This window comes from Oryctolagus cuniculus, chromosome X, assembly GCF_964237555.1.
Source record: "Oryctolagus cuniculus chromosome X, mOryCun1.1, whole genome shotgun sequence".
NCBI classification, from domain to species: domain Eukaryota; kingdom Metazoa; phylum Chordata; class Mammalia; order Lagomorpha; family Leporidae; genus Oryctolagus; species Oryctolagus cuniculus.
In genome coordinates this window covers 52,969,307-52,997,267 of record NC_091453.1, presented here as the reverse complement: position 1 = coordinate 52,997,267, position 27,961 = coordinate 52,969,307, and the positions used below count along the sequence as shown (strand labels likewise).

Genomic DNA, 27,961 nt, shown 5'->3' with positions numbered 1-27,961 from the left:
CTTCCTCATACTGCATGAGTGATTCAAAGTAGGAGCTGGGTGGAACTCATTCCCCATCTTTGATTCTTCCTGTCCTGATTAGCTCCAGGTTCTGTAATCATTTCACTTTAGACCCGAAGTACAATGGCAATGGAGTGTTGGCCAGAGATGTCTTACATGGATATTTGATTTCACTCACATACAGTGGTGAAAGAAGAAACCTCAGCTAACACTGACAAATTGAGTAACATTACAAATCTGGAATTCCATCTTGTCTTGTAAAATCTGCACATTGCTAACAATGCACCCACATTACTGCATAACAGCAATTGATTTGAGCCAAGCAGCAGCTGCGCTATTAGTGTGAGCATGCACTGTCAGTTGTTCACAGCCAGTAGGACCTGTTTTAACATGATTTGCTTGTCCTGTGGTCATTGTCATTTCCAGCTCGCTCAACAACTGGAATCAGGGTATACCAGAAGAGAACAGGTACTCGACTGCACAGGGAATCAATATACCAACTTTTTCCTCTACCACCTTCTTATTTAGCCTTGTTAAGAAATCCCACTTACAGGTGAAGCCGATACTCATTTTGAGTTGTGGATTGAACAAGTGTGTTACAGTCAGGATTATCTCGGTTCTGGTATGGTTAACAACGACCCATACATCTCAGTGCTTTATAGCTAGAGTTTATTATTTGTCCAAGAACACACACCTAGACACAAACTAAAGCCATGCTCATGTTTATGCATGCCTGAATACAGATGTGAGTGCACAGCTATGTCTACAATAGCAAGAAAAAGCAATAAGTTGGCAAACAAAAATCAATGAGACATCCTATAATCTATTCATCTCATTATGGTATACAATTTTGTTTTAACAGAGGTATAAAAAGCATGCAAGTATTCAAATGAATAAACGATAAAGGTACAAGAGTATCCAACCTCAACCAAAGAATTGCCCCACTAATTAACAAGTTTATAAAATGCATGTAAATCTAACAAATGATGCTCAGGATTTAGCAGTAATCATTACACAAATCAGAACAGGATATCAAATATGCTATGCTCTAGCTATGCTTCATCCTCTGTGGTCCTAGCTCATAGAGAGCTCCAGCCCAGATGTCCACCAGACAATGAGTTGGAGGTGGCTGGCCTGGGGCACAGAGCAGGAAAGGGAGATTGCAGCACTCTTTCTCCAGCAGGATCTGTAGACAAAAAGGACGGATTCAGAGTCAGGTCATATCCACATCCCCTCCCTCGTCTTCCCCCTTTTGGTTTTGCAGCACCATCGTAGATTTGTCACGGTGAGAGCTGCACAGGCCTTAGAACTCCTGTTTTCCCCATATCAGCCTTGCCTTCCTCATCCATGATAGCCTCATCCACGACAGCCACCATATCCCTTTTGGTCAAGCCCAGGGTGTTGGAATATGCCTCTTCCTAACTTGAAAACAATCCCTGGCTCCTCAGCACGTGCACTTGCTGATCAGGCATCCCACTCCTTGATTGATAACCTGTGTGGACTGTTCCCTTCCTTTCCAGCAGTTTCTTCAGACCTGTTGCTTCACTCACACACTGGGCCCCATCCACCAGGCTCATGTGAGGGGACACAGTCCTGCTCCTTAGCCTCACCAGGTGTTTCTCCCACTCAGAGCTCCTACAACCCATCTTCTCTGGGCACATCTTTGATATGTGATTGCACAACACAAAGTGGGAAAACAGCCAAGCTCCACATGGAGACTGGACAGAAAGACCCTAAAGGCAAGGAACAGCACCCCTACCAGACCAAGCCCTTTTCACTTTTCTGTGTTCTTCCCAGGCCAGAGCAGACCACAGTGGTCTGGGGAGAGAACTCCACAGTGAGATCAAGAACCTGGTTCTTCCATTTGCTATGCTGCATGGCATACAGCAAGTCCCTGCCACTCTCAGAGGTTGTTTCCTGTTGCTTGACATGAGGTCACAGGGCCCTTGTTGTTGAACACAAAGCTCGTATTCTTGGTATTCACTGTGGAACCATCAATTACCATGGATAGTCACACGGAGGAGCCATAGTGCCCAGCATTGAGGAAGAACAACCCACTGATCCTGATTTCTCAGTTAGAACTTGGAAACCACTGTTTACCCAAACCTATCTGCAACCCTCTCCCAACTGTCCCCACCTCAGGGTTACCACGTGAGGGAGCCAGCTACCTGGTAGGCCGCGGGGCTGGGCCAGCGTCATGGGCTCACGTGGCACTAGAAAGGAGTTTCTCAGAGTCAGCAGTGCCTCAGCGGCTTCCAGCTTCTGTTGCCACTCAGAAGCAGCAACCAAGGCCAGCTCAGGGGCTTTGGGGACCTGCAAAGGAAAGGCCATCAGAGAACAGTGCTATGATCCTATGAAAGCCACACCTCCTCTCAGTAGAACAAATGTCCCTTCAGCCCATATTCCCTCCAGCCACCTCCTACCATGTCCCCCCACCCCAATACTGTCTTCTGTTCCCTTAAACTCAGCCCCTGCCAGATTTCTGGACCCCATACATTCCCCAGGACCTGTGGCTGCAGTTGAAAAGGATCAAGTGTGGCACAGGGCTGATGGGTCAGACTTGAGCACCTGGAAACAAGGAGAGGAGAGGCCAAGGGATTAAACCCTCTGAAAGACACATGGCACCAGTACACAGAGAGTGAGGCAGGATTTCTCGTTGACTGTGTGTGGCAATCCAAAAGTCCACGGGACAATGTGGTTATGGCTTGGGCAAGTATTTCCTCCTGTTCCAACTGTTTTTGGTTCCACACTTATTTTACATATTTGTCTTGAGACACAAACTCCTGCCAGCTTTTCTCCCTATGGATCTCAGGGAAGATGATGGGAAAGTACAGTTGGCCGTGGTTTTTTTTTTTTTTTTTTTTTTTTTTTTTTTTTTTTTTTTTTTGACAGGCAGAGTGGACAGTGAGAGAGAGAGACAGAGAGAAAGGTCTTCCTTTTGCCGTTGGTTCACCCTCCAATGGCCGCCGCGGCTGGCGCGCTGCGGCCGGCGCACCGTGCTGATCCGAAGGCAGGAGCCAGGTGCTTCTCCTGGTCTCCCATGGGGTGTGCCGGCGCCGCTAGGCGGAGGATTAGCCTAGTGAGCCGCGGCGCCGGCCAGTTGGCCGTGTTTTAATTTGCAAAGTTCCTGGAGAGATGTGATTACTGCCCCTGGGAAGGACTGGTTCTTGCTTTCATGTTGCCCAATCCCCAAGGACCTTGAAAGAGGAGCTTGGCTCACCCACAGGAATCTTGCTAAAATGGCCCCCTGGGCTTTCCCAGGGTCCTCGATAGCACTCATATCAGGACCCTGCTTTGCACTGTGGGCCTTCAACCCTGTTCATCTGAGTCAAGAGGAACAACTTTCCCCATTTGCTGAACGGAGACAATGTGGCAGGCCTCTTGCTAGTCCTCTTTTCAATGCTATGCATCTACAATATTGTCCCAAGAACACAGATAGGCAAACAAAGGCTGTACACATAAAGTCCCTGGCTCAAGGTCTTACAAATAGGTAACGGCAAAGCTGAGGGAGCTCTGTCCTTGTGTGTTAGTCTGAGATTCAGCCTTCTCCTTGGCCTTCACCTCTTCCTTTTTCTCCTCTTTCTGCTCCTCCTCCCCTGCTTCCTACTAACTGGCATCAAGTATAAGGTAGGGCACAAAATAGCACAATAAATAACCAGCTCATGGCTGGCACTCTACTCACTGATCTGGCAGATGGGGCCATTGTGGCTGTCCAGAATTAGCAAATACCCGTGGCAAATCCATGGTCACTGGAGCAGAGGGTGGAAATGTAGGTTCTGGAGGATGGCTAAACATCCCTGGAGATGTTCCCTGTAGGATCAGAGAGCACAAGCTACAGTCAGGTGCGAGGCTGGCCAGGACAGGGAATATACGCATATTTGGTGATGAAGACAGGACCCACGACTTCAAAGCTCTAACGACCTTCAATAACAGCCACTTGACTCTGCTTTTTGCAACAGGGGAAAGTGGGCCCTGGGGAGAAGAAATGATTTTTCCCCAAGGCCACATGGAAAGTGGATGGTAGTGTGGCAGGTGGAACCCATGCCTTGGGCAATGGATGGATGGGTGCCTCCTTCATTTGCAAGAGACTCTCCTTACCAAATTAGGGGTGTAGCAAGGGTAGGCCTGTGGCTGGGGCATCACGTCCACCTTCCCAGCTGTGAAAGAAAAGGGATCACTTTGGTGAGCCTCCACTTCCCACCCCTCACCACACTGTCCCAAGGTCTCTCAGGTACAGCCCCAAATTGAGTTCTCATCTTACCGTGGACCTTTCTTACCCACCACCAGCTCCCATCAGATCTTCCCTTTCTACAAACACTTGGTTGACAGCAGTGATTTTTTTATTATTATTAACAGCCAATCAGTAAATTACCCAGGGCCACAGCACAATTTAGTGACTGGACCAAACTACTCATGTTTTTTCCACCCTAACACCGGCTGCCTCCCTGCCACTCACTGTGGACTCCTGCTTCCACGGCTGTATTCTTGATGTGGACGGGAGCCCCAGGAGCAACAGGCATGCTCTTGATCACTCCATGAGTCAGCTGCTTCGTGGGTTCTGGCCCCTGCTCCCTCCTCAGTGTATTCATAGCAGGCAAGGCCATGCAGGGTTCCCTACAGTAAGAGATTACAGGTCTAAGTCACATTTAGAGGAGATCTGATCCTTCCCCTTGTCAGACACCATACTTACGAGAAGACACAATTGTGACACTGGCAGGCACGGAAGTGGCAGATACGCTCCTGGCCCCCAATTGTGGTAGAGATTCCATAGCTGTGACAGGGGTCAGAGAGACCTGCAGCTCCTCTGGGGACGAACTGAAGCCCCCAGGTGCCTCTGGTCTCACTCATGGCGTTGTATTCGAAGTTGGAGGGGCAGCTGGGCACAGCAGGCATTTCTTGGGGATCCATGACTCTAGGATAAGAAGCAGAGGTCAGAATGGCTCTATGATCTCCTTTTCCTGCCTTTGGAAAACCTTGTCCAATGTTGCTAGTCTCGTCTCTGTTCTGCTCACTACTCCTATCAGATCACTCTTCCATTTATCCAACAAATGTTGGCTTTATTCAGTCTCCCCCTTAATTTCTTTACTCCTGGAGCCTCCTTCCAGGGAGCTCCACTCATTCATACCCTCCTCTCCTGAACCCCTTGGCACATGTTCCATACACACATTTAATTTAATCTTGGTCTTATTAACCCTCCATAAATTAATGCCATTTTTTTTGACAGGAAGAGTGGACAGTGAGAGAGAGAGAGACAGAGAGAAAGGTCTTCCTTTGCCGTTGGTTCACCCTCCAATGGCCGCTGCGGCCAGCGCGCTGCAGCTGGCGCACCGCGCTGATCCGAAGGCAGGAGCCAGGTTCTTATCCTTGTCTACCATGGGGTGCAGGGCCCAAGCACTTGGGCCATCCTCCACTGCACTCCCTGGCCACAGCAGAGAGCTGGCCTGGAAGAGGAGCAACCGGGACAGAATCCGGCGCCCCGACCGGGACTAGAACCCAGTGTGCCGGCGCTGCAAGGCAGATAATTAGCCTAGTGAGCTGCGGTGCCAGCCCAATGCCATTTTCAAACACACAAATGCACGGCTGGTCTGCGACAACTACCATATCTTCTGATGGATTGCCCTATAGTCTGCCAAGCCCAAAGATCTTTCCTGGCATCCATCTCAACAATTATCTTCCTTAGATCCTGCTTTCATGCACTCCCCAAAGTTGGATTTCTACCCCTTGCACTGGATTATATTATCAGTTGCAAGTATGTCCTATATTTAGTTTCCCTGTCACACACCATTCTGATTTTTGTTGCGCTCAATTTTAATCTTGATTACTCCCTTATTCCCCAACCCCCAAACCACCACCCTTGGTTTAAACTGCTTGCCTTCTTTTACCCCAGAATGTCTTACTGTACTTCTGGTCCTAAATCCTGTTATTTTCTTTCATCCCCTAGTCAGTCCCTGGATTCCTTTCTCAACAGGTATTGGAGCTGGTGTTGTGGCGCAGCGGGTAAAGCCACCGCCTGCAGGTCCGGTTTGTGTCTGGCTGCTCCACTTCCAATCCAGCTCTCTGCTATGGCCTTGGAAAGCAGTACAAGATGGCCCAAATCCTTGGGCCCCTGCCACCCACATGGGAGACCCAGAAGAAGCTTCTAGCTCCTGGCTTCTGATTAGCACAGTTCCCGCTGTTGCGGCCACTTGGGGATTGAACTGGCAGACGGAAGACCTCTCTCCCTCTTTCTACCTCTGCCTCTGCCACTCTGTAATGCTGTCTTTCAAATAAATAAATACATAAATCTTAAAAACATAAACTAATTTGCATTCCCGCCAACAGTGTATAAGATTTCTCTTAAAAAACAAACAACAAAAAAAAAACAGATATTAACTTACACAGACAAAGGTGCCATGCCCTGCCCTAGCCACTAGGCACCTATCTCCTCATCGCACCAGCTTTCCTCTTGGACATACACATCCTTTCTGTGCTCACACAAGTCCATGCACTATCTCCACAGCCTTCCTACCCTCTTCCTACCCTTCTCCATGCATGAGCAATGGAGCTTGCACAGCCCAGCTCTTGCTGCACACCTCATCCCATATCCTCAGGAAGTACAATCTTTCCCTTCACCCCACCTCAGAACCATCACCAGGGACATGAGGTTACCGACAGGGAACCAGGAAGAGGGCTTCTTCCAGAAGGGGTTCCACGTGTGAGTGGGACCACAGGACGAGGAGGGGGAACTCACCTAGGTGAAGACACAGCAAGGGTTTAGCGGTCCAAAGCAACAGGGAAGAGGGAGGAATAGGTATGAGGAAGGAGGATCAAATTCCTGTCCCCAGCCTGCCTTACCTAGCCTCCTGCCGCTGAGAGTAAATCAGCTGGGACAAGGTCCTTAGGGAATCCTCTGTTCCAGTCTGGTGCTCCTTCTGGCTCACTCTGGCTCACTCTGGCTCGCTCTGGTTACCCTTTCCGCTCTTCCCAAACAAGCCAATAAGCTTTGAGCAGAGTCTCTCACGCCACCCAGTGGCTGGAGACCAATGCACTTCCAGATCTTCCCCTGCTCATGCAATGTTAGGCCTCCTCCTTCGCCCCCATGTGGACTCTACTGGTCTCACCAGTAGCTCCTGTGGCATCCTTATTGTTCAGGCTATGCTCCTTTCTTCAGCTGTGAACCATCTTGAATGACTGCATAGGGGAAATCAAGTTAAACTCCTTCACTAATTTCCGTGTAAACAGCATGCACTCTTGCGACCCGCCCATATTTCTGTGGCGGAGCTTCTCACTCAGGGCAGATTCTAGCCTTGATAGGATATTTGTCGACGTCACAGAAATCAGTATGCACACTTGTGAGTCTCACATTGTGAGCTTCCTTCTCTTTTGTATACACGTTTTTGTCAATACATCACTCCCTTAATTTGTGTCACCTAACCATTTATTTTGACGAATGCTAAGGTGAGTTTCTATGTCTTCCTGATCATCACCAAACTCATCACTATTCTTTGCCTTTTGCCTACACACACACACACACACACATACACACAAATCTGCATGTCAAGTTCCATGAAATCCCAGTTGCCCTGAATTTCCAGTGTGTTTTCTCTGAATCTATGTATCAAGCGGCCGAGAATCGGGTCTCTTAACATAGCTGGTCTCTCCTTTTATGTGAGTCTTTAGAGATGTAATCTTCCCGTTTGGACTAACTTCTGTCTTTTATGATTTACTTAGAGTGTTGCTGCTCTTGTATTTGGTATCTGCTTATAATGTCGATTTATCTGGATCTGATTGATAGCAACACATTTGGATTTTTCAGTTGCATGAGATCTTCAACTTAGCCACCACTCTATTATTTCTTTAAAAATTTGTCTATAGGCTTTCTGTGGTATTCCTCCATAATTTTGAGTAACAGAAACATAATTCAACTGAGTCTTATTATGTGCTGGATGGTGCACCCATTGCAAGGTCTACTACAGACTGCAAAGGAGGGTTTTAAATAGAATGCTCCCAATACATACAGATTAAAATGGCTTCCCTATGTTCTCTTTTATTCCTTGCCTTCCTTCTTTTCTTCCTTCTCTCTTCCTTTCCTTTCTTTTATCTTTATCTTCATCTGTATCTTTTAGCAGCATAGCAACCATTCCTTACATTCTTAGTTTCAAATGTTTTTCTCAGAAATCATGAGTAGGTGCTGAATTTTATTTTTTGCCCTTGTGAAAATAACCAAGAATCTGTGTTCAATCTATGAAGACAGTGACTGTTATGTATAGGCCTTTCTAAAACCCTCAGACAATTTTATCTTATAATCAAAAGAGTATAAGAATTACACATTATAAGGATGTGCTGTGGTTTTCAAAATTTAAACATATTCGTGAGATTAGCATTTAGAGAAAGTGACAGACCTGCTAGCAACACACATGCCTCCTCCATGCTAGTCTTTCATCCCTCTTCTTTCCAAAGTTGAACCAGATTTGTTCTACTGGGATGATCATACCTTAGATACAAACATTCTTTTGAGAATTTGTGGGGAGCAGCAATCCAACCCATTCCCATTATTTGCGTTCAGTTTTCATGTTTCCTTTGTGTCCTCTAATCTCAATCCTTCAAACCACTTTAAAAACTGAATTTGTGGGGAGCAGCAATCCAACCCATTCCCATTATTTGCATTCAGTTTTCATGTTTCCTTTGTGTCCTCTAATCTCAATCCTTCAAACCACTTTAAAAACTAATTGGTTCATTTTTAATTGATGCATAACATCTGTACTTATATATGGCATTCAATATTTTAAGTCAGTTGCTGGTATACAACATGTGGTGATCAAATCATTGCAGTTAGCACTCCCTTGTGCTGAAATATTATCACTTCTATGTGTCAGGAACCTTCATTCACTCCTCCTTAGTCATTTTGAAATGTATAATTAATTGTAGACTATAGATGGCCTCTGTACCATGAAACACCAGAACTACTTCCCCACCACAAAGTGAGTTTTGGTTCCCATTATCCATCCTCTTACTCTCCCCACTCCTACTCTCTCTTCCCAGCCTCTAGTGGCTCCTACTCTACCCTACTTCTATGTGATCAACATTTTAACTTCTATATATGAAAGAGGAAATATGATATTTTTCTATGTATGTTTATTTTACTAATGCAATGCCCTCCAGTTCCGTGTTGCCTTGAAAGACTAGATTTCATCCTTTTCTGTGACTGAATAATATTCTATTACCTGTATATACCACCCTCTTTTGATCCTCCTTCTATAGACATCTAAGTTTTTTTTTTTTTTGCTATTGTGAATAATGCTGCAACAAACAAAGGCATGCAGGTATCTCTCTGACAATGTTTTACATAATGACACTGTACATGAACATCCCCAACGATTGTAGGAGTTTTCCTTTCTCTGCATTTTCACCATCCTTTAGTACTTTTGTTTTTGTTTTTTGTTTGTTTGTTTGTTTGTTTTTGATGATAGTGATTCTGACTGGGATGAGAACACGTGTCATTGTGATTTTGATTTGCATTTTCCTGATTATGATGTATGCAAACATTTTTTCATCTACTTTCTTGCTATGTGTATGTCTTGTTTTGGGAAATGTCCATTCAGATCATTGAACATTTATTCTTGTTTTAAAGACTGGTTTATTTAGTTGTAAGGCAGAATCACAGCAAAGGAGAGGGGACACACACACACACACACACAGCGTGGAGGGGAGAAAGAGAGACAGAAAGAGAGAGATTTTAATAGCTGGTTCACTCCCCAAAATGCCTACAACAGCTAGGGTTGGGACAGTCTGAAATCAGTTGCCAGGATCTCAGTCCAGGTCTACTGTTGGAGTGACAAGGACACAAGTACTTGAGCCATCATCTGCTGCTTCATGAGTGCATTAGCAAGAATCTGCCTTAGAGGCAAGGTAGCCAAGACTTGAAACAGGAAATGAGCATCCCAGATGGTGGCTTAACCCACTGGGTCACAAAAACCCATCCTTGACAAGTTCTTAAACTGATTACTTGCTATTTTCTGGTATGAGTTGTTTGTGTTCTTCATTTATTAGGAATAATGACACTTTTACAGCTGGACAGTTTGCAACCAATTTCTCCCTTTCTGTAGGTTGTGTCTTGAGTGTGTTGTTTCCCTTGCTGTGCAAAAAGCATCTGACATTCATATGATATCATTTGTCTCATTTCACATTTGTTGCCAGTGCAGTAGATGTCTTATCAAACAAAACAAAACAAAACAAAACAAAACAAAACAAAACAAAAAACACTGCCAGTTGCAATATTTTGAGTTGTGTCCCCAGGTATTCTCAGAAGAGTATAGTAGTTATAGGCCTTAAATTTAGGTCTTTGATCCATTTTCTTTATCTAGGTAATGGATTTTTATTTACTATATTCCTTACATCTCCCTACCAAGATGTGTAACACCTTTCCCTCTACTCTAGGCCGAAAGCAACCTGGCCCTGTCTTGTGCTTTGCAAGAAGGGAACATCCCTAATCCTGGCCCCAGGGAGACAAGAGCCATGTACCCTTAACGTTTGTCACCCTGCACTAAAACTGGATTTACCACATCACCACACTATTTGTGGCCATTTGGGAAGTAAATCAGAGGATGGAAGATCTCTGTATTTCTCTCTTGATCTCTGCATCTCTGTCTTTATCTCTTGTTCTCGTTGTCACTCTTTCAAATAAATAAAAATAAATATTTTTAAAATGGGTGCAGAAATTGGGAAGTGATCTATTTCTACCATTCGGGTATAATAAATGTAAACATCAGGAACACATATAACAGTAAAATGTAGGAAAATAATTAATAATTGAGACATAGCACGTATCACATGCATTTTGAATACAATGGATGTGACTGTCAGTTAACATAATTTAGTTTTCAATAATGTCTCTCTTCAAACACTGGCTCTGAGGAATCCTATACACTTAATAGTCAGCTCTAGTATTCCAGTAAGAGTCAGCTCCAGCACTTCACTGCTTTCAATATTTTTGCAGAAAGAATCCTCTTTCAATGTAGTTCTCACTAATAGTTCAGGGCCATGAAGATCTGTTTTTGCTGGTCTCTTTCCATAAGCACCCTATACTGAATCAGAATGTATGATTTCTTAATAAAAATGTAAATATCTAGCACAAATATTGAGCACAGGTAAAGTCAAAAATATTTGAAAATTTCCGGTAAAGGAAAAATACAGGGGCAGGTACAGTCACCAGAAAGTTATAATTTTGTGCATAGAATTTGAATGACAAAAATTGCTTCTAAAAACTACAAAATCTATGTTAATGGGTGCATGGTATGTAAGGACATAAACTGTGACCTCAGTAAGTTTGTGTGGGGCCAAAGCTATTAACTGGTAGACTTTTGCAATGTAACAGAAATGCTTGTTATCAATTTCAAAATGAATGTTACATAAATGCGTTTTATGTAATGGCTATATTTAAGTCAATGACTATAGCTGTAGATTACACACAGATGAAAGTGAGAATGGAAACAATGCTGATTACTGGAAATGCTGATCATGGCAGATGTGGGTACAGAAGGAGGAACACAAGGTAAGACATGAAGCAGAGAGAGAAACTTAGACAAAACTTGAAGTCAACTAATCATCAATACTCCCATGAGTAGCACTCTCAGAGAACATGACCTCAATGTCTTAAACACCTCCCACCATACACAACCTCTAGCTGTCCAAACAAATTTCTACCACTAAGCCATCAACCACTAGCATTAAGACATCAGAGTTTACACATCTTCATGAGTGTTTAGGAGACAAGATGTGCTATACTTAATACCTGACATGCACCAGAATTCCCCTTGTTATATCCCCTTTCATGATACTTGGTCTTGTCAACCTGTGTCACTATGATTTTAATTTCATTTTTCCAGGGCTGGCATTGTGGTGTAATGGGTTAAATTGCCACCTGCAATGCTGGCAGTCCATATGGGTGCCAATTCGAGTCCTGGCTGAGCCACTTCTTATCTAGCTCCCTGCTAATGTTCCTGGGAAAGCAATGGAGGATGACTCAAGTGCTAGGGCCCCTGCATCCACGTGAGAGACCTGAAAGAAGCTCCTGGCTCCTGGCTTTGTCCTGGCCCAGCCCCAGCTATTGTGGCCATTTGGGGAGTAAACCAGTGGATGGAAGATCTCCCTCTCTCACTCTTTCTCTCTCTCTCTCTCTCTAACTCTGTTTTTCAAATATATAAAACAAATCTTTTTTTTTAAAAAATTTCTTTTCCCTCCTTGATTAAACATGCAATGAGTGATGATGGCTTATGTTAATGGTTCTTAGGATATTCTCTTTTTCTCATTTCCTATCAAGTCAATAGTGTCTCTCACTTTGGTGTGCAGGAGCACTCTGACATTGTAATATGCTTCCTTTCCCAGTTATAGATGTTCCCAAAGTTTGCACTCATTTTCTGGTTTAAAATCAATTGTGAGTTCTTTTGTTGGGATGTTTGTCCTTGAAGTTTTATTTAATTCACACTGTAGTTTGTGAAATTCGTCAGTCATACCAACCATACATACATATGGCTTAGACAATCCAGGTTTAAAGATGTGAATTGCCATAAAATTCTGATGTGGAATCATGACCAGGAATGTAGGTCTGTAAAAGCCAGTGATCTCCCCCTCTCTCCTCTGAGCAGAATGAGATTATTGTCCCCTGGGGAGTATAAAATATAGGCATACTTGGATGTGAGAACACCTAGGGATATCTCTGGACAGATTCTCATCTTGCCCAGCATGGTATATCCCCAGAAGCTAGAGTGAATCATGTCCCCAAAGGAAGTATATGCTCAATAAGGAGTTGCTGAAGAGTCCGTGAATTGCTCCTACCTAAGAGTCAGTTCCCAAGGAGAATTCCTGCTCCCAAGATGCCTTGGTCTGAGATAATTGAGTCCTGGTGGTTGGTCTTGAAACTGGAGTCACAAGGAAGTTCAGTCCCCAACATAAGTCATGTATGAAGGCTGAATAAGCTATTTGTGTGAGTAAATCCTCCAAAATCAGTCCCTCCCTTGGCATTCTGAGACATTACAGCTGCCCACCCTGCAGAACTAGTGTGCCACGTGGGTGCCAGGGATATGCCACGTGCTTCTCTGTTCCCTCCATAAATCTGCAAAAAAATTTTTATTTTTTTTATTTGACAGGTAGAGTTATAGACAGTGAGAGAGACAGAGAGAAAGTCTTCCTTCTGTTGGCTCACTCCTCAAATGGCCACTACGGCCGGCGCTGCGCCAATCTGAAGCCAGGAGCCAGGTGCTTCTTCCTGGTCTCCTACGCGGGTGCAGGGACCCAAGTACTTGGGCCATCCTCCACTGCCCTCCCGGGCCACAGCAGAGAGCTGGACTGGAAGAGGAACAACCGGAACTAGAACTCGGCACCCATATGTGATGCCAACGCCGCACACAGAGGATTAACCAAGTGAGCCACGGCGCTGGCCCAAAAATATTATTGTATTGTGATTTATTTTTTTGTTTGTTTGTCTTTGCTTTTTTTGTTTTGGATGAATCTTTACTTTTTAAAAATTTAAAAGAAGTGAACAAATTTCACAAATTTCATATATACAATTTCTAGAGCATAATGATGCTTCTCACTATACAGTTCTTCCCTCACTTACTCACACCCTCCCTCCTCCTTCGTTTTTATTTTAAATTTTTACAATGACTTAGTTTCAATTTTCTTTATAATCATAAGCTCAACCGTTCACTAAATAAATGATTCAACAAGTAGTAAATAGAACCACTGTTTCCCAAGAGTATATACAAGAGCTATAAACAATAATCAAATCTCACAATGTCAACTTCACTCATATACATTGCACTTTTTGTACTCTGTATATTTGTTACCACAAATCAGGGAAAACTTGCTATTTGTCTTATCAGGACTGGATTATTTCACTAAACATAATGTTCTCCAGTTGTATCCATTGTGTTGCAAAAGACAGAATTTCATTTTTATGGCTGAGTAGTATTTCATCATATATATGATATATATCATATCATATATATATCATATATATGATAAACAGATTGTGGTATATATATATATATATACCACAATCTGTTTATCTGGTGGTGAGCTGATTAACATCTGGATTTATTATATGTCTTAGCTATTGTGAGTTCAGTTGCTATATACATGAGGGTACAGATAACTCTTTCATACGCCGATTTCATTTCCCTTGGATAAATTCCCAGGACTGCAATGGTTGAGTCATACAGTAGATCTATTTTCAGATTTCTCAGGAATCTCCATACTGTCTTCCATAGTGGTTGTACTAGTTTACATTTCCACCAACAGTGTTTCAGGTACCTTTTACCCATCATCCTCACCACCATTTGTTATTTTTTGATTTTTGGATGATAGTATTCTAACTGGGATGAGGTGAAACCACATTGTAGCTTTTATTTGCATTTCCCTAATGGCTAGTGATCCTGAGCATCTTTTCATGTGTCTGTGGGCCAATTCTATTTAATCCTTTGAAAAATGCCTGTTCATATCCTTGGCCCATTTCTTCACTGGATTGCTTGTTCTGTTGTTGAGTTTCTTGAGCTCCTTATACATACTGTATATTTATCCATTATCACATGTATAATTTGTTTTTTTTAAATTTCATTTAATGAATATAAATTTCCAAAGTACAGCTTATGGATTACAATGGCTTCCCGCCCATAACTTCCCTCCCACCTGCAACCCTCCCCTTTCCCGCTACCTCTCCCCTTCGATTCACATCAAGATTGATTTTCAATACTCTTTATATACAGAAGATCAATTTAGCATATACTAAGTAAAGATTTCAACAGTTTGCACCCACACAGAAACACAAAGTGTAAAATACTGTTTGAGTACTAGTTATAGCATTAATTCACATTGTAGAACACATTAAGGACAGAGATCCTACATGAGGAATAAGTACACAGTGACTCTGTTGTTCACTTAACAAATTGACACTGTTGTTTATGGCATCAGTAATCACCCTAGGCTCTTGTCATGAATTGCCAAGGCTATGGAAGCCTTTTGAGTTCACGGACTCTGATCATATTTAGACAAGGTCATAGTCAAAGTGGAAGTTCTCTCCTCCCTTCAGAGAAAGGTACTTCCTTCTCTGAAGACCTGTTCTTTCCCCTGGGATCTCACTCACAGAGATCTTTCATTTAGGTCATTTTTTTTGACAGAGTGTCTTGGGTTTCCATACCTAAAATACTCTCATGGGCTGTTCAGCCAGCTCTAAATGCCTTAAGGGCTGATTCTAAGGCCAGAGTGATGTTTAGGACATCCACCATTCTATGAGTCTGCTGTGTATCCCGCTTCCCATGTTGGATCGTTCTCTCCCTTTTTTATTCTATCGGTTAGTATTTTGAGACACTAGTCTTGTTTATGCGATCCCTTTGACTCTTAGTCCTATCATTATGATCAATTGTGAACAGAAATTGATCACTTTGACTAGTGAGATGGCATTGGTTCATGCCACCTTGATGGAATTGAATTGGAATCCCCTGGCATGTTTCTAACTCTACCATTTGGGGCAAGTCAGCTTGAGCATGTCCCACATTGTACATCTTTTCCCTCTCTTATTCCCACTCTTATATTTAACAGGGATCACTTTTCAGTTAAGTTTCAACACTTAAGAATAACTGCGTATTAATTACAGAATTCAACCAATAGTATTAAGTAGAACAAACAAAAAAATACTAGGAGGGATAAAGTATTAAGTTGTTCATCAACAGTCAGGGCAAGAGCTGATGAAGTCACCGTTTCTCATAGTGTTCATTTCACTTCAACAGGTTTCCTTTTTGGTGCTCGGTCAGTTGTCACCAATCAGGGAGAACATATGATATTTGTGCCTTTCGGACTGGCTTATTTCACTCAGCATAATGTGTTCCAGATTCCTCCATTTTGTTGCAAATGATCGGATTTCATTGTTTTTTACTGCTGTATAGTATTCTATAGAGTACATGTCCCAAAATTTCTTTATCCAGTCTACTGTTAATTGGCATTTAGGTTGATTCCAGGTCTTAGCTATTGTGAATTGAGCTGAAATAAACATTAAGGTGCAGACAGCTCTTTTGTTTGCCAATTTAATTTCCTTTGGGTAAATTCCAAGGAGTGGGATGGCTGGGTTGAATGGTAGGGTTATATTCAGGTTTCTGAGGAATCTCCAGACTGACTTCCATAGTGGCTTAACCAGTTTGCATTCCCACCAACAGTGGGTTAGTGTCACTTTTTCCCCACATCCTCGCCAGCATCTATTGTTGGTAGATTTCTGAATGTGAGCCATTCTAACCGAGGTGAGGTGAAACCTCATTGTGGTTTTGATTTGCATTTACCTGATGGCTAGTGATCTTGAACATTTTTTCATGTGCCTGTTGGCCATTTGGATTTCCTCTTTTGAAAAATGTCTATTGAGGTCCTTGGTCCATCTTGTAAGTGGGTTGTTTGTTTCGTTGTTGTGGAGTTTCTTGATCTCTTTGTAGATTCTGGTTATTATTCCTTTATCTGTTGCATAGTTTGCAAATATTTTCCCATTCTGTTGGTTGCCTCATTACTTTCCTTACTGTTTCTTTTGCTATACAAAAACCTTTTAATTTGGTGCAATCCCAATTGTTAATTTTGGCTTTGACTGCCTGTGCTTCCGGGGTCCTTTCCAAGAAGTCTTTGCCGGTGCCAATATATTGCAGGGTTTCTCCAATGTTCTCTAATAATATGATGATGTTGGGTTGTATATTTACATCTTTAACCCCTGTTGAGTGGATTTTTGTGTAAGGTGTAAGGTAGGGGTCTTGCTTCAATGCTTCTGCATGTGGAAATCCAGTTTTCCCAGCACCATTTATTGAATAGATTGTCCTTGCTACAGGAATTGGTATTAGATCCTTGATCAAATATAAGTTGGCTGTAGATGCTTCGTTTGATTTCTGGTGTTTCTATTCTGTTCCATTGGTCTATCCATCTGTTTCTGTACCAGTACCACGCTGTTTTGATTACAACTGCCCTGTAGTATGTCCTGAAATCTGGTGTTGTGATGCCTCTGGCTTTGTTTTTGTTGTGCAAGATTGCTTTAGCTATTCGAGGTCTCCTGTGTCTCCATATGAATTTCAGCATCATTTTTTCCATATCTGAGAAGAATGTCTTTGGTATCTTGATTGGTATCACATTGAATCTATAAATTGCTTTTGGGAGAATGGACATTTTGATGATATTGATTTTTCCTATCCATGAGCATGGAAGATTTTTCCATTTTTTGGTATCCTTTTCTACTTCTTTCTTTAAGATTTTGCAATTCTCACCGTAGAGAACTTTAACTTCCTTGGTTAAGTTTATTCCAAGGTATTTGATTGTTTTTGTAGCTATTGTGAATGGGATTGATCTTAGCAGTTCTTTCTCCACCGTGGCGTTGCCTGTGTATACAAAGGCTGTTGACTTTTTTGCATTGATTTTATATCCTGCTACTTTGCCATACTCTTCTATGAGTTCCAGTAGTCTCTTAGTAGAGTTCTTTGGATCCCCTAAATAATCATATAGTCTGCAAAGAGAGATAGTTTGACTTCTTCCTTCCCAATTTGTATCCCTTTAATTTCTTTTTCTTGCCTAATAGCTCTGGCTAAAATTTCCAGAACTATATTGAATAGCAGTGGTGAGAGTGGCCATCCCTGTCTGGTACCAGATCTTAGTGGAAATGCTTCCAGCTTTTCACCATTCAATAGGATGCTGGCCGTGCATTTTTCATAAATTGCTTTGATTGTTTTGAGGAATGTTCCTTCTATACCCAATTTGCTTAGAGTTTTCATCATGAAAGGGTGTTGTATTTTATCAAATGCTTTCTCTGCATTGATTGAGATAATCATATGCTTTTTTTTCTGCAGTCTGTTAATGTGGTGTATCACATTGATTGATTCGCGCACATTGAACCATCCCTGCATACCAGGGATACATCCCACTTGGTCTGGGTGGATGATTTTTCTGATGTGTTGTTGTATTCTATTGGCCAGAATTTTATTGAGGTTTTTGAGTCTATGTTCATCAGGGATATTGGTCTGTAATTTTCTTTCAATGCTGCATCTTTCTCTGGCTTAGGGATTAAGGTGATGCTGGCTTCATAAAAAGAATTTGGGAGGATTCCATCTTTTTCGATTGTTCTGAATAGTTTGAGAAGAAATGGAGTTAGTTCTTCTTTAGATGTCTGGTAGAATTCAGCCGTGAATCCATCTGGTCTTGGGCTTTTCTTTGTTGGGAGGGACTTTATTACTGTTTCGATTTCTTTCTCAGTTATGGGTCTATTTAGGTTTTCTATGTCTTCATGATTCAATTTAGGTAGGTTGTATGTGTCCAGGAATCTATCCATTTCTGATAGATTTCCCTGTTTGCTGGCATACAGGTCCTTGTAGTAATTTCTGATGATTCTCTTTATTTCTGTGGTGTCTGTTGTTATGTTTCCTTTTTCATCTCTGATTTTATTGATTTGGGTCTTTTCTTCTTTTAGTTAGTTGAGCCAATGGTGTGTTAATTTTATTCATTTTTTCAAATAACCAGCTCTTCACTTGCCTGATTTTTTGTAATTTTTTTTTATTCAATCCTGTTGATTTCTTCTCTGATTTTAATTATTTCTCTTCTTCTACTAGATTTGGGTCTGGTCTGCTGCAGTTTTTCTAAATCCTTGACATGTGTTGAAAGCTCATTTATTTGATGCCTTTCCAATTTCTTGATGCAGGCACCTATTCAGATAAACTTTCCTCTCAACACTACTTTTGCCGTATCCCATAAGTTTTGAAATGTTGTATTATTATCCTCATTTACTTCCATAAAGTTTTTGATTTCTCTTTTGATTTCTTCTATGACCCAGTGTTCATTCATGATCATGTTGCTCAGTCTCCATGTGTTTGCATACTCTGTAGGAATTTCTGAGTTGCTAATTTCGACCTTCATTCCACTGTGGTCTGAGAAGCTGCATAGTATGATTCTAATTCTTTTAAATTTGCTGAGACTTGTTTTATGGCCTAGTATGTGGTCAATCTTAGAGAAGGTTCCATGCACTGCTGAGAAGAATGTAAAATCTTTAAATGTGGGATTGAAAGTTCTGTAGATATCTGTTAGATCCATTTGGCAATAGTGTCGATTAAATCTGCTGTTTCCTTGTTGATCTTCTGTCAAGTTGATCTGTCTATTTCTGAGAGTCGAGTATTGAAGTTCCCCCAGTACTATTGTATTGTAACCTAAGTCTCCCTTTAAGTCCCTTAACATACCTTTTAAATAAGCCTGTGCCCTGTAATTAGGTGCATATACATTGATAATAGTTATATCTTCCTGTGGAATTGATGCCTTAATCATTATATAGTGCCCCTCTTTGTCTCTTTTAACAGTTTTCATGTTAAAGTTTATTTTGTCTGATATTAATATGGGTACCCCAGCTTTTTTTTTTTTGTTTCTGTTGGCATGGAATATCTTTTTCGAACCTTTCAGTTTCAGTCTGCATGCATCGTTGTTGGAAAGATGTGTTTCTTGTAGACAGCAAATAGATAGGTTTTGTTCGTTAATCCATTCGGCCAGTCTGTGCCTATTAACTTGAGAGTTAAGTCCATTAAAGTTCAATGTGACTATTGATAAGTAGTGACTTTTTCCTGCCATTTTCCCAAAGATTTTCTAATATATGCTTTGAGCTTCCTATGATCTTTTTTTTTTTTTTTTTTGACAGGCAGAGTGGACAGTTTGAGAGAGAGACAGAGAGAAAGGTCTTCCTTTGCCGTTGGTTCACCCTCCAATGGCCGCCGCGGCTGTTGCACTGCAACTGGCACACTGCGCTGATCTGGTGGCAGTGGCCAGGTTCTTATCCTTGTCTCCCATGGGGTGCAGGGCCCAAGTACTTGGGCCATCCTCCACTGTACTCCCTGGCCACAGCAGAGAGCTGGCCTGGAAGAGGGGCAACCGGGACAGAATCTAGTGCCCCGACTGGGACTAGAACCCGGTGTGCTGGAATCACAAGGCGGAGGATTAGCCTAGTGAGCCGTGGCGCCGGCCCCTATGATCTTTTAATAGTAGGTTTTCTTCCTTTACCTTCTTTCATATTGATAGCCGTGTTTCTGTGTTTCTGTGTGTAATACAACTTTAAGCATCTTTTGCAGGGCTGGATGAGTGGCAACACATTCTTTCAATTTCTGTTTGCTGTGAAAGGTCTTTATTTAACCTTCATTCACAAATGAGAGCTTTGCAGGATATAATATTCTGGGCTGTCAGTTTTTCTTTCTTAGTATACCTGGGCTATATCTCGCCATTCCCTCCTAGCCTGTAGGGTTTCTGATGAGAAGTCATCTGTGAGTCTAATTGGAGATCCTCTGAGAGTAATCTGACGTTTCTCTCGTGCACATTTTAGGATCTTTTCTTCATGTTTCACTGTGGTGAGTTGGATTACAACGTGTCGTGGTGAGGATCTCTTTTGGTCATGTTTATTAGGGGTTCTATGAGCTGAGCTTCCTGTACTAGGATGTCTCTGTCCTTCTCCAAACCTGGGAAATTTTCTGCTAGTATCTCACGAAAATGGCCTTCTAATCCTTTCTCCCTCTCCATGCCTTCAGGAACTCCTAGAACCTAAATGTTGGGTTTTTAAATAGTATCCTGTAGATTCCTGGCAATATTTTTTAGATTTCTAATTTCCTCTTCTTTTCTTTGGTGTGACTGTATTCTTTCCTGTGTTCTGTCTTCTAAGTCCGATATTCTCTCTTCTGCTTCACTCATTCTGTTTTTAAGGCTCTCTAATGTGTTTTTCATTTGATGTATTGAATTCTTCATTTCATTATGATTTCTCGTCACTATCACAGTTCCATGTTCTACTAGTTGCTTCATTTCATCTTGATTCCTCCTTAAGATTTCATTTTCACGAGACAGATTTTCTATCCTGTCCAGTAAGGATTTCTGTAGTTCAAGAATTTGTTTTTGAAAACTTCTAAATGTTCTTATAATTTTTTTGAAATCGTTTCTTGCATTTCTTCTATCTCATCATCTTCATAATCTTAAATTTGGGTGTCATGTTCATTTGGGGCTATCATAGTGTCTTCCTTTCCTTGTTTCCTCTGTTTCTGCATTTGTTGTTTGGCATTGTGGATATATTCTTTGGTTTCTTTGCTGTGGTGGGTTTTCTCGGTATACTCTGTCCCTAGATTAAGTGGACTGTCTGCTTTTCATGGATCCTTAGAGGCTGTGATGTGTTGGCAGAGAGCTATGTTTGGTTCTTCAGTGTTAAGGGTTTGCCAAAGGTTACTCACCCAGGTTGTTCTCTCTCTTGCTCGCTCGCTCGCTCTCTCTCTCTCTTTTTTTTTTGACTCAGAAGGGAAGTAATTCCGCACAGCTGAGTGGAATTGTGGGTAGTTGATGTATGAAATCAGGCCCCTGTGGGTATTAGTCTGCTCTACTCCAAGGACCACACAAAGAGTATATGCAGCCCTTAGTGTGGACTCAAATTTCTCTGCAGTCTCTCACCGTGTTCCCCAGGTTACCGAGTTTGTGTACTCAGTGAGTTCTCTCGCCCACCCTTAGATTTTCACAGTCTCAGTTCATTAGCTCCACACTTTCACTAGGTTCTAATCTCCAGTTATTTCTCCCCACCAGAGTCATGTTTTTCTGCTTGGCTGATGGTGGGCACTGCTTTACCATGTCCAAAATGGCGCCTGCTCTTTGTCTTGTTTGGCTTTGTAAGGTGAGTGGAGAGAGAGGATAGTGTCCTTATTTATTCGTTTTTTTCTCTCCTCCAGTCAGCCTGGTGAACTTTCCCCAGCGGGACTTCAAGCTTCGTTCCCTCTAGGCTCTTTCTGCCTTTCCCCGCCGATGACTCGGGTTACCGAGGTTTTTGTCTCTCCTCCCCTTCCAGTGCTGGTGCGCAGACTCCACAGCTCTGCTTCCGTGCCTCGGCTTCCATTCCATGGGTGTCCTTGCTCTCCCCGTAGGTCCTCCGTGTCACATCCACTAGATCCAGAAGAGTTTCCTCTGCAATTTTTTTCCCAAGACTTTTCCTGAGACTACAGTAACTCCACTTTTATTAAACTATCTTTTCCCGGACTTTCAGTGCGTGCCCTCACTGTTCAGCCATCTTGGCTCCGCCTCCCACATGTATAATTTATAAAAGTTTTCTCCCATTCTCTCAGTTGACTTTTCACCTCATTAAATGTTTCCTTTGCAGTGCAGGAGCTTCTTAGCTTGATGTAATCCCATTTGTCCATTTTTGTCTTTATTGCCTGTGCTTCTGGGGTCTTAGCCAAGAAGTTTTTGCCCATGCCAATCTTGCAGTGTTTCCCCTATGTTTTCCTCTAGTAATTTGGTGCTTTCAGGTCATAGATTTAGATCTTTGATTCATTGTGATTTGATTTTTGTATAGGGTATAAAGTAAGGGTCTTGTTTCATACTGCTGCGTGCAGTGATTCAATTATCTTAGCACCATGTGGTAAGGAGACTGTCCTTTCTCTAGGGAGTGATTTTAACTTGTTTGCCAGAGATTAGTTGGTTGTAGATGTGAGGATTAATTTCTAGGGTCTTTGGTCTGTTCCATTGGTCAACAAGTCTATTCTTGTGCCAGTACCAATCTGTTTTGCTTATGAATGCCCTGTAATATGTCTTGAAATCTGGTATTGTGATGCCTCCAGCTTTATTTTTATTGCTTAAGGGTTGTTTTAGCTATTCAAGGTCTCTTGTGATTCCATTTGAATTTTAGGGTCGTTTTTCCCAGATCTGAGAAGAAAGTCTTTGGTATTTTGATTGTAATCACACTGAATCTGCAAATTGATTTCAGTAGTATGGACATTTTGATGGTATTAATTCTTCCAATTCATAAACATGAAAGATTTTTCCTTTTTACTGTATCCTTTTTTATTTCCTTAATATTTTATAATTTTCATTGTAGACATTTTTCACATTCTTTGTTAAATTTATCATGTTATTTACAATTTTTGTAGCTATTGCAAATGGGACTGATCTTACAATTTCTTTCTCAACCATGCATTGTTTGTGTATACAAAGGCTATTGATTTTTATGTGTTTGTTTTATGTCCTGCAACTTTGCCAAAATCTCTTATGAATTCCAGTATTATTTTATTGGAGTCTTTTGATTCCTCTATGTATACTGTCATATCATTTGCAGACAAGGATAATTTGACTTCCTCTTTTCTCATCTGTATTCTTTTGATTTTTTTCTTGTCTATTGGCACTGGCTAAAACTTCCAGAACTCTATTGAATAGTAATGATGAGAGTGGCCATTGTTGTCTGGTTTCATATCTTTGTGTAAATGCTTCCAGCTTCATCCCACTCAATATGATGCAGGCTGTAGGTTTTTCATATATTGCCTTGATTGTGATGAAGTATGTTCATTCTATACCCAATTTGCTTCAAGTTTTTATTATGAAAAGACATTGTATTTTATCAAATGCTTTCCCGGCATCTATTGAGATAATCATATGGTTTTTATTCTTCAGTTTGTTAATGTGATGTATCACATTTATTGATTTGTGTATGCTGAACCATCCCTGCATACCAGGGATTAATCCCACTTGGTCTGGATGAATGATTTTTCTGATGTGTTGAATTCCATTAGCCAGTATTTTATTGAGGATTTTTGCGTCTATGTTCATCAAGGATATTGGTCTGTAGTTTTCCATTGTTGAATCTTCTGTTTTTTCAAATTAAGGTGATGTTGGCCTCACAGAAAGAGTTTAGGAGAATTTCCTTCCTTTCAATTGCTTGGAATAGCATGAGAATAACTGGAATTAGTTCTTCTCTAAAAGTGTGGTAGAATTCATCAGTAAAGCCATCTGGTCGTGGGCTTTGCTTTGTTGAGAGGGTGTTTATTACTGATTCAATATCTGTCTTAAAATTAGCCTAATCAGATTTTCTGTCTTCCTGACTCAGTTTTGGTGGATTGCATGTGTCCAGAAATATAGCCATTTCTTCCAGATTTTCCAACTGTTTGGCATGTAGCTGTTTGTAGTAATTCCCAATGAATCCTTTTTATTTCTGTAATATCCATTGTAACATCTTTTTTCAATTCTTGTTTTATTAATTTGAGTTTTCTCCATTTTTGGGGAGGGATGTTAGTTGAAACAATGGTGTCTCAATTGTTTTTCAGAAAACCAGCTCTTCATGTCATTGCCCTTTTTTGCAATTATTTCTGTTTTCAATTTTGTTCATTTCTTCTCTAATTTTTATTCTTTTTCCTCCTACTATCTTTATGTTTGGTTTGTTTTTCTTAGACCTTTGAGATGAATTTTTTGATAAATTCTTTGATGCCTTTCCAATTTCTTTTTATTTATTTATTTTTATCTACTTAAAGGCAGATTCATAGGGAGGTGGATGCAAAGAGATCTTCCATCTGCTAGTACATTCCCCAAATGGCTACAACAGCTGGTGTTGGGGCAAGCTGAAGCCAGGATATCAGAGCTTCATCCAGGTCTCCCACATGGGTGCCAGGGCCCAAGGACTTGGGCAATCTTCTGTTGCTTTCCCAAGCACATTAGCAGAGGGCTGCATGAGGAAGTTGTGCAGCTAGGACATGTAACAGTACCTATGTCATATGTCATCACCACAGGCAGCTGCTTTACTTGCAACGCCACAGTGCTGACCTTATCCAATTTCTTGATGTAGGCACTAATTACCATAAACTTTCCTTTCAACACTATTTTTGCTGTATCCCATAAGTTTTCATATGTTGTGTTGTCATCTTCATTTGTTTCTAGGAATTTTTATTAATTTTCCTTTTCATTTCTTCTATGACCCACTATTCATTCAGGAACATGTGTTTCAGTCTTTATGTGTTTGTATATTTTCTAGAGTTTCTTGAGTTTCTAATTTCTTGCTTCATTCAATTGTGGTCAGAAAATATATACAGTATGATTTCAATATCTCTGAATCTGTTGAAACTGCTTTATGGTCTAGCATATGCTTTATTCTAGAGAAATTTCCATGTGCTGATGAAAAGAATATGTATTCTGCAGCTGTAGGATGAAATGGTCCATAGTGTAGATTAACTCTGCTGTTTCTTTGTTGATTTTTTGTCTAGATGATCTGTCTATTGATGAAAGTGGGATGTTAAAGTCCCCATTTATTGGGGGATTTATTGGAGCCTATATTGCCTGTTAGATCCATTAACATTTGTTTCAAATAGCCAGGGGCTCTGACATTGAATGCCTATACATTTATTATAGTCATATCTTCCTTTTGAACTGACCCCTTAATTATTAAATAACACCCTTCTTTGTCTTTTTTTAAACCGTTTTTGTGTTAAAGTCTATTTTTTCTGATATCAGGATGGCTACCCTTTTTTTTTTTGCTTTTCATTAGCGTGGAATATAGTTTTCCTTCTTTTTACTTTCAGTCTGTATCTTTTTGTGAGTTATGTTTCTTATAGGCAGCAAATAGATGGTTCTTGTTTTTTAATCCATTCAGCCACTCTGTATCCTTTATTTGGAGAATTAAAGGCATTTCCATTCAAAGTTTTTTTTGACAAGTAATGACTTGGTCCTGCCATTTTCCTGTAAATATTCCTGTTGTTTAGTTTGGATTTCCTTTGTACTTTTACTAGGAGACTTTCTGCCTTCACATTCTTTCATGATACTTTCTCTGTTTCTGTGCGTAGCATTTCCTTAAGTATCCTTTGTAATGCTGGGTATGTGATGACAAATTCTTTCAATTACTGCTTATTTTGGAAGGTCTTTATCTCACTCTCATTTATAAATGAGAACTTTGCTGGATACTGTTTTCTGAGTTAACAGTTTTTATTTTCTTTTTGTGCTTTTACTATGTCTGCCCATTCTCTTCTAGCCTGTAAGGTTTCTGATGAAAAATCAATTGTCAATCTAATTGGAGATCCTTTGAAGGTAACCTGGCGTTTCTCTTGTGCACAGTTTAGGATCTTTTATTTATATCTCACTTTTGAAAGTTTGACTATAATATGTTGTTGTAAAAATCTTTTTTTGTTGAAGTGAAATGGACACTATGGGAAACAGTGACTTGATCAGCATAGCCCTGACTGTTAATGAACAACTTAATACATTATCCCTCTTAGTAGTTTTTTTTGTCTGTTCTACTTAATATGACTGGTTTAATTCTGTAATTAATACACAGTTATTCTTAAGTGTTGAAAATTAACTGAAATGTGATCCCTGTTAAACATAAGAGTGGGAATAAGAGAGGGAAGAGATGTATAATTTGGGACATGCTCAAGCTGACTTGCCCCAAATGGTAGAGTTAGAAACATACCAGGGGATTCCAATTCAATCCCATCAAGGTGGCAAGTACCAATGCCATCTCACTAGTCCAAGTGATCAATTTCAGTTCACAATTGATCATAATGAAAGGACTAAGAGTCAAAGGGAGCACATAAACAAGTCTAGTACCTGCTAACACTAACCAATAGAATAAATAAAGGGGAGAGTGTTCCAACATGGGAAGTGAGATACTCAGCAGACTCATAGAATGGCAGATGTCCTAAATAGCACTCTGGCCTCAGAATCAGCCCTAAAGGCATTCGGATCTGGCTGAAAAGCCCATGAGAGTATTTCAGGCATGGAAAGCCAAGACACTCTGGCAAAAGATCTCTGTGAGTGAGATCCCAGTGGAAAGAACAGGTCTTCAAAGAAGGAGGTGCCTTTCTCTGAAGGGAGGAGAGAACCTCCACTTTGACTATGACCGTGTCTAAACAAGATAAGAGTCGGAGAACTCAGAGGGCTTCCATAGCCTTGGAAACTCATGACTGGAGCATAGGGAGATTACTGATGCCATAGACAGGAGTGTCAATTTGTAAAGTCAACAACAGGAGTCACTGTGCACTTACTCCTCATGTAGGATCTCTGTCCTTAATGTGCTGTGCATTGAGATTTAATGCTATAACGAGTACTCAAACAATATATTTCACTTTGTGTTTCTATGTGGGTGCAAACTGCTGAAATCTTTACTTAATGCATACTAAACTGATCTTCTGTAAAAAAAAAAAAAAAGAAATTATCAATTCCCAACTTGACTCTCACTGGGATTAAACATGACAATAGGTCTGATCTGATTTCATCATCATTTTAAAAAAATCATCTATTATTTTTCACTTTATGTTTCTGTGTGGGAGCAAACTATTGAAATCCTTACTTAATGTATACTAAGCTGATCTTCTGTATATTAAGATAATCGAAAATGAATCTTGATGTGAATGGAAGGGGAGAGGGAGTGGGAAAGGGGAGGGTTGCGGGTGGGAGGGACGGTATTGGGGGGGAAGCCATTGTAATCCATAAGTCATACTTTGGAAATTTATATTCATTAAATAAAAGTTTAAAAAAATCTTTTTTGTTCATTTTCTCTATTAATTTTACTTTTTTAATTTTTTTAACTTTTATTTAATGAATATAAATTTCCAAATTCAGCTTATGGATTACAATGGCTTCCTCCCCATAACATCCCTCCCACCCACAACCCTCCCCTTTCCCACTCCCTCTCCCCTTCCATTCATATCAAGATTCATTTTCGATTCTCTTTATATACAGAAGATCAGTTTAGCATACATTAAGTAAAGATTTCAACAGTTTGCTCCCACAAAGAAACATAAAGTGAAAAATACTGTTTGAGTACTAGTTACAGCATTAAATCTCAAAGTACAGCACACTAAGGACAAAGATCCTACATGAGGAGTAAGTGCACAGTGACTCCTGTTGTTGCCTTAACAAATTGACACTCTTGTTTGTGGCATCAGTAATCACCCTAGGATCTTTTCATGAGCTGCCAAGGCTATGGAAGCCCCCTGAGTTCACCGACTCTGATCATATTTAGACAAGGCCATGGTCAAAGTGGAAGTTCTCTCCTCCCTTCAGAGAAAGGTACCTCCTTCTTTGATGACCTGTTCTTTCCACTGGGATCTCACTCGCAGAGATCTTTCGTTTATTTTTTTTTCCCCCAGAGTGTCTTGGCTTTCCATGCCTGAAATACTCTCATGGGCTTTTCAGCCGGATCTGCATGCCTTAAGGGCTGATTCCG

The 27,961-nt window shown here is 40.9% G+C and overlaps 1 protein-coding gene across 1 annotated transcript; it reads right to left on the bottom strand.

The window, feature by feature from the left end:
• Positions 1-658: 658 nt before the first annotated feature.
• Positions 659-7,160, bottom strand: LOC103351878 (doublesex- and mab-3-related transcription factor C1). Its single transcript, XM_070066766.1, has 8 exons — positions 6,835-7,160; positions 4,691-4,912; positions 4,457-4,614; positions 4,099-4,157; positions 3,683-3,810; positions 2,508-2,568; positions 2,169-2,313; positions 659-1,186 (listed from the first exon to the last, which is right to left on the bottom strand). Exons 2-8 carry the CDS (start codon positions 4,906-4,908, stop codon positions 1,080-1,082), a joined length of 876 nt encoding a protein of 291 aa, XP_069922867.1. The 5' UTR covers positions 4,909-4,912; positions 6,835-7,160; the 3' UTR covers positions 659-1,079.
• Positions 7,161-27,961: the final 20,801 nt, after the last annotated feature.

What these genes read in the sequence shown, in the direction of transcription:
- LOC103351878 (XM_070066766.1), bottom strand. Translation starts at nt 4,908, where the DNA reads ATGGATCCCCAAGAAATGCCTGCTGTGCCCAGCTGCCCCTCCAACTTC. An exon ending in CGTGGAAGCAGGAGTCCACA is followed by an intron (nt 4,158 to 4,456) that starts GTGAGTGGCAGG and finishes TTTCTTTCACAG; the next exon opens with CTGGGAAGGTGGACGTGATG. An exon ending in CCAGCCCCGCGGCCTACCAG is followed by an intron (nt 1,187 to 2,168) that starts GTAGCTGGCTCC and finishes TTTTGTCTACAG; the next exon opens with ATCCTGCTGGAGAAAGAGTG.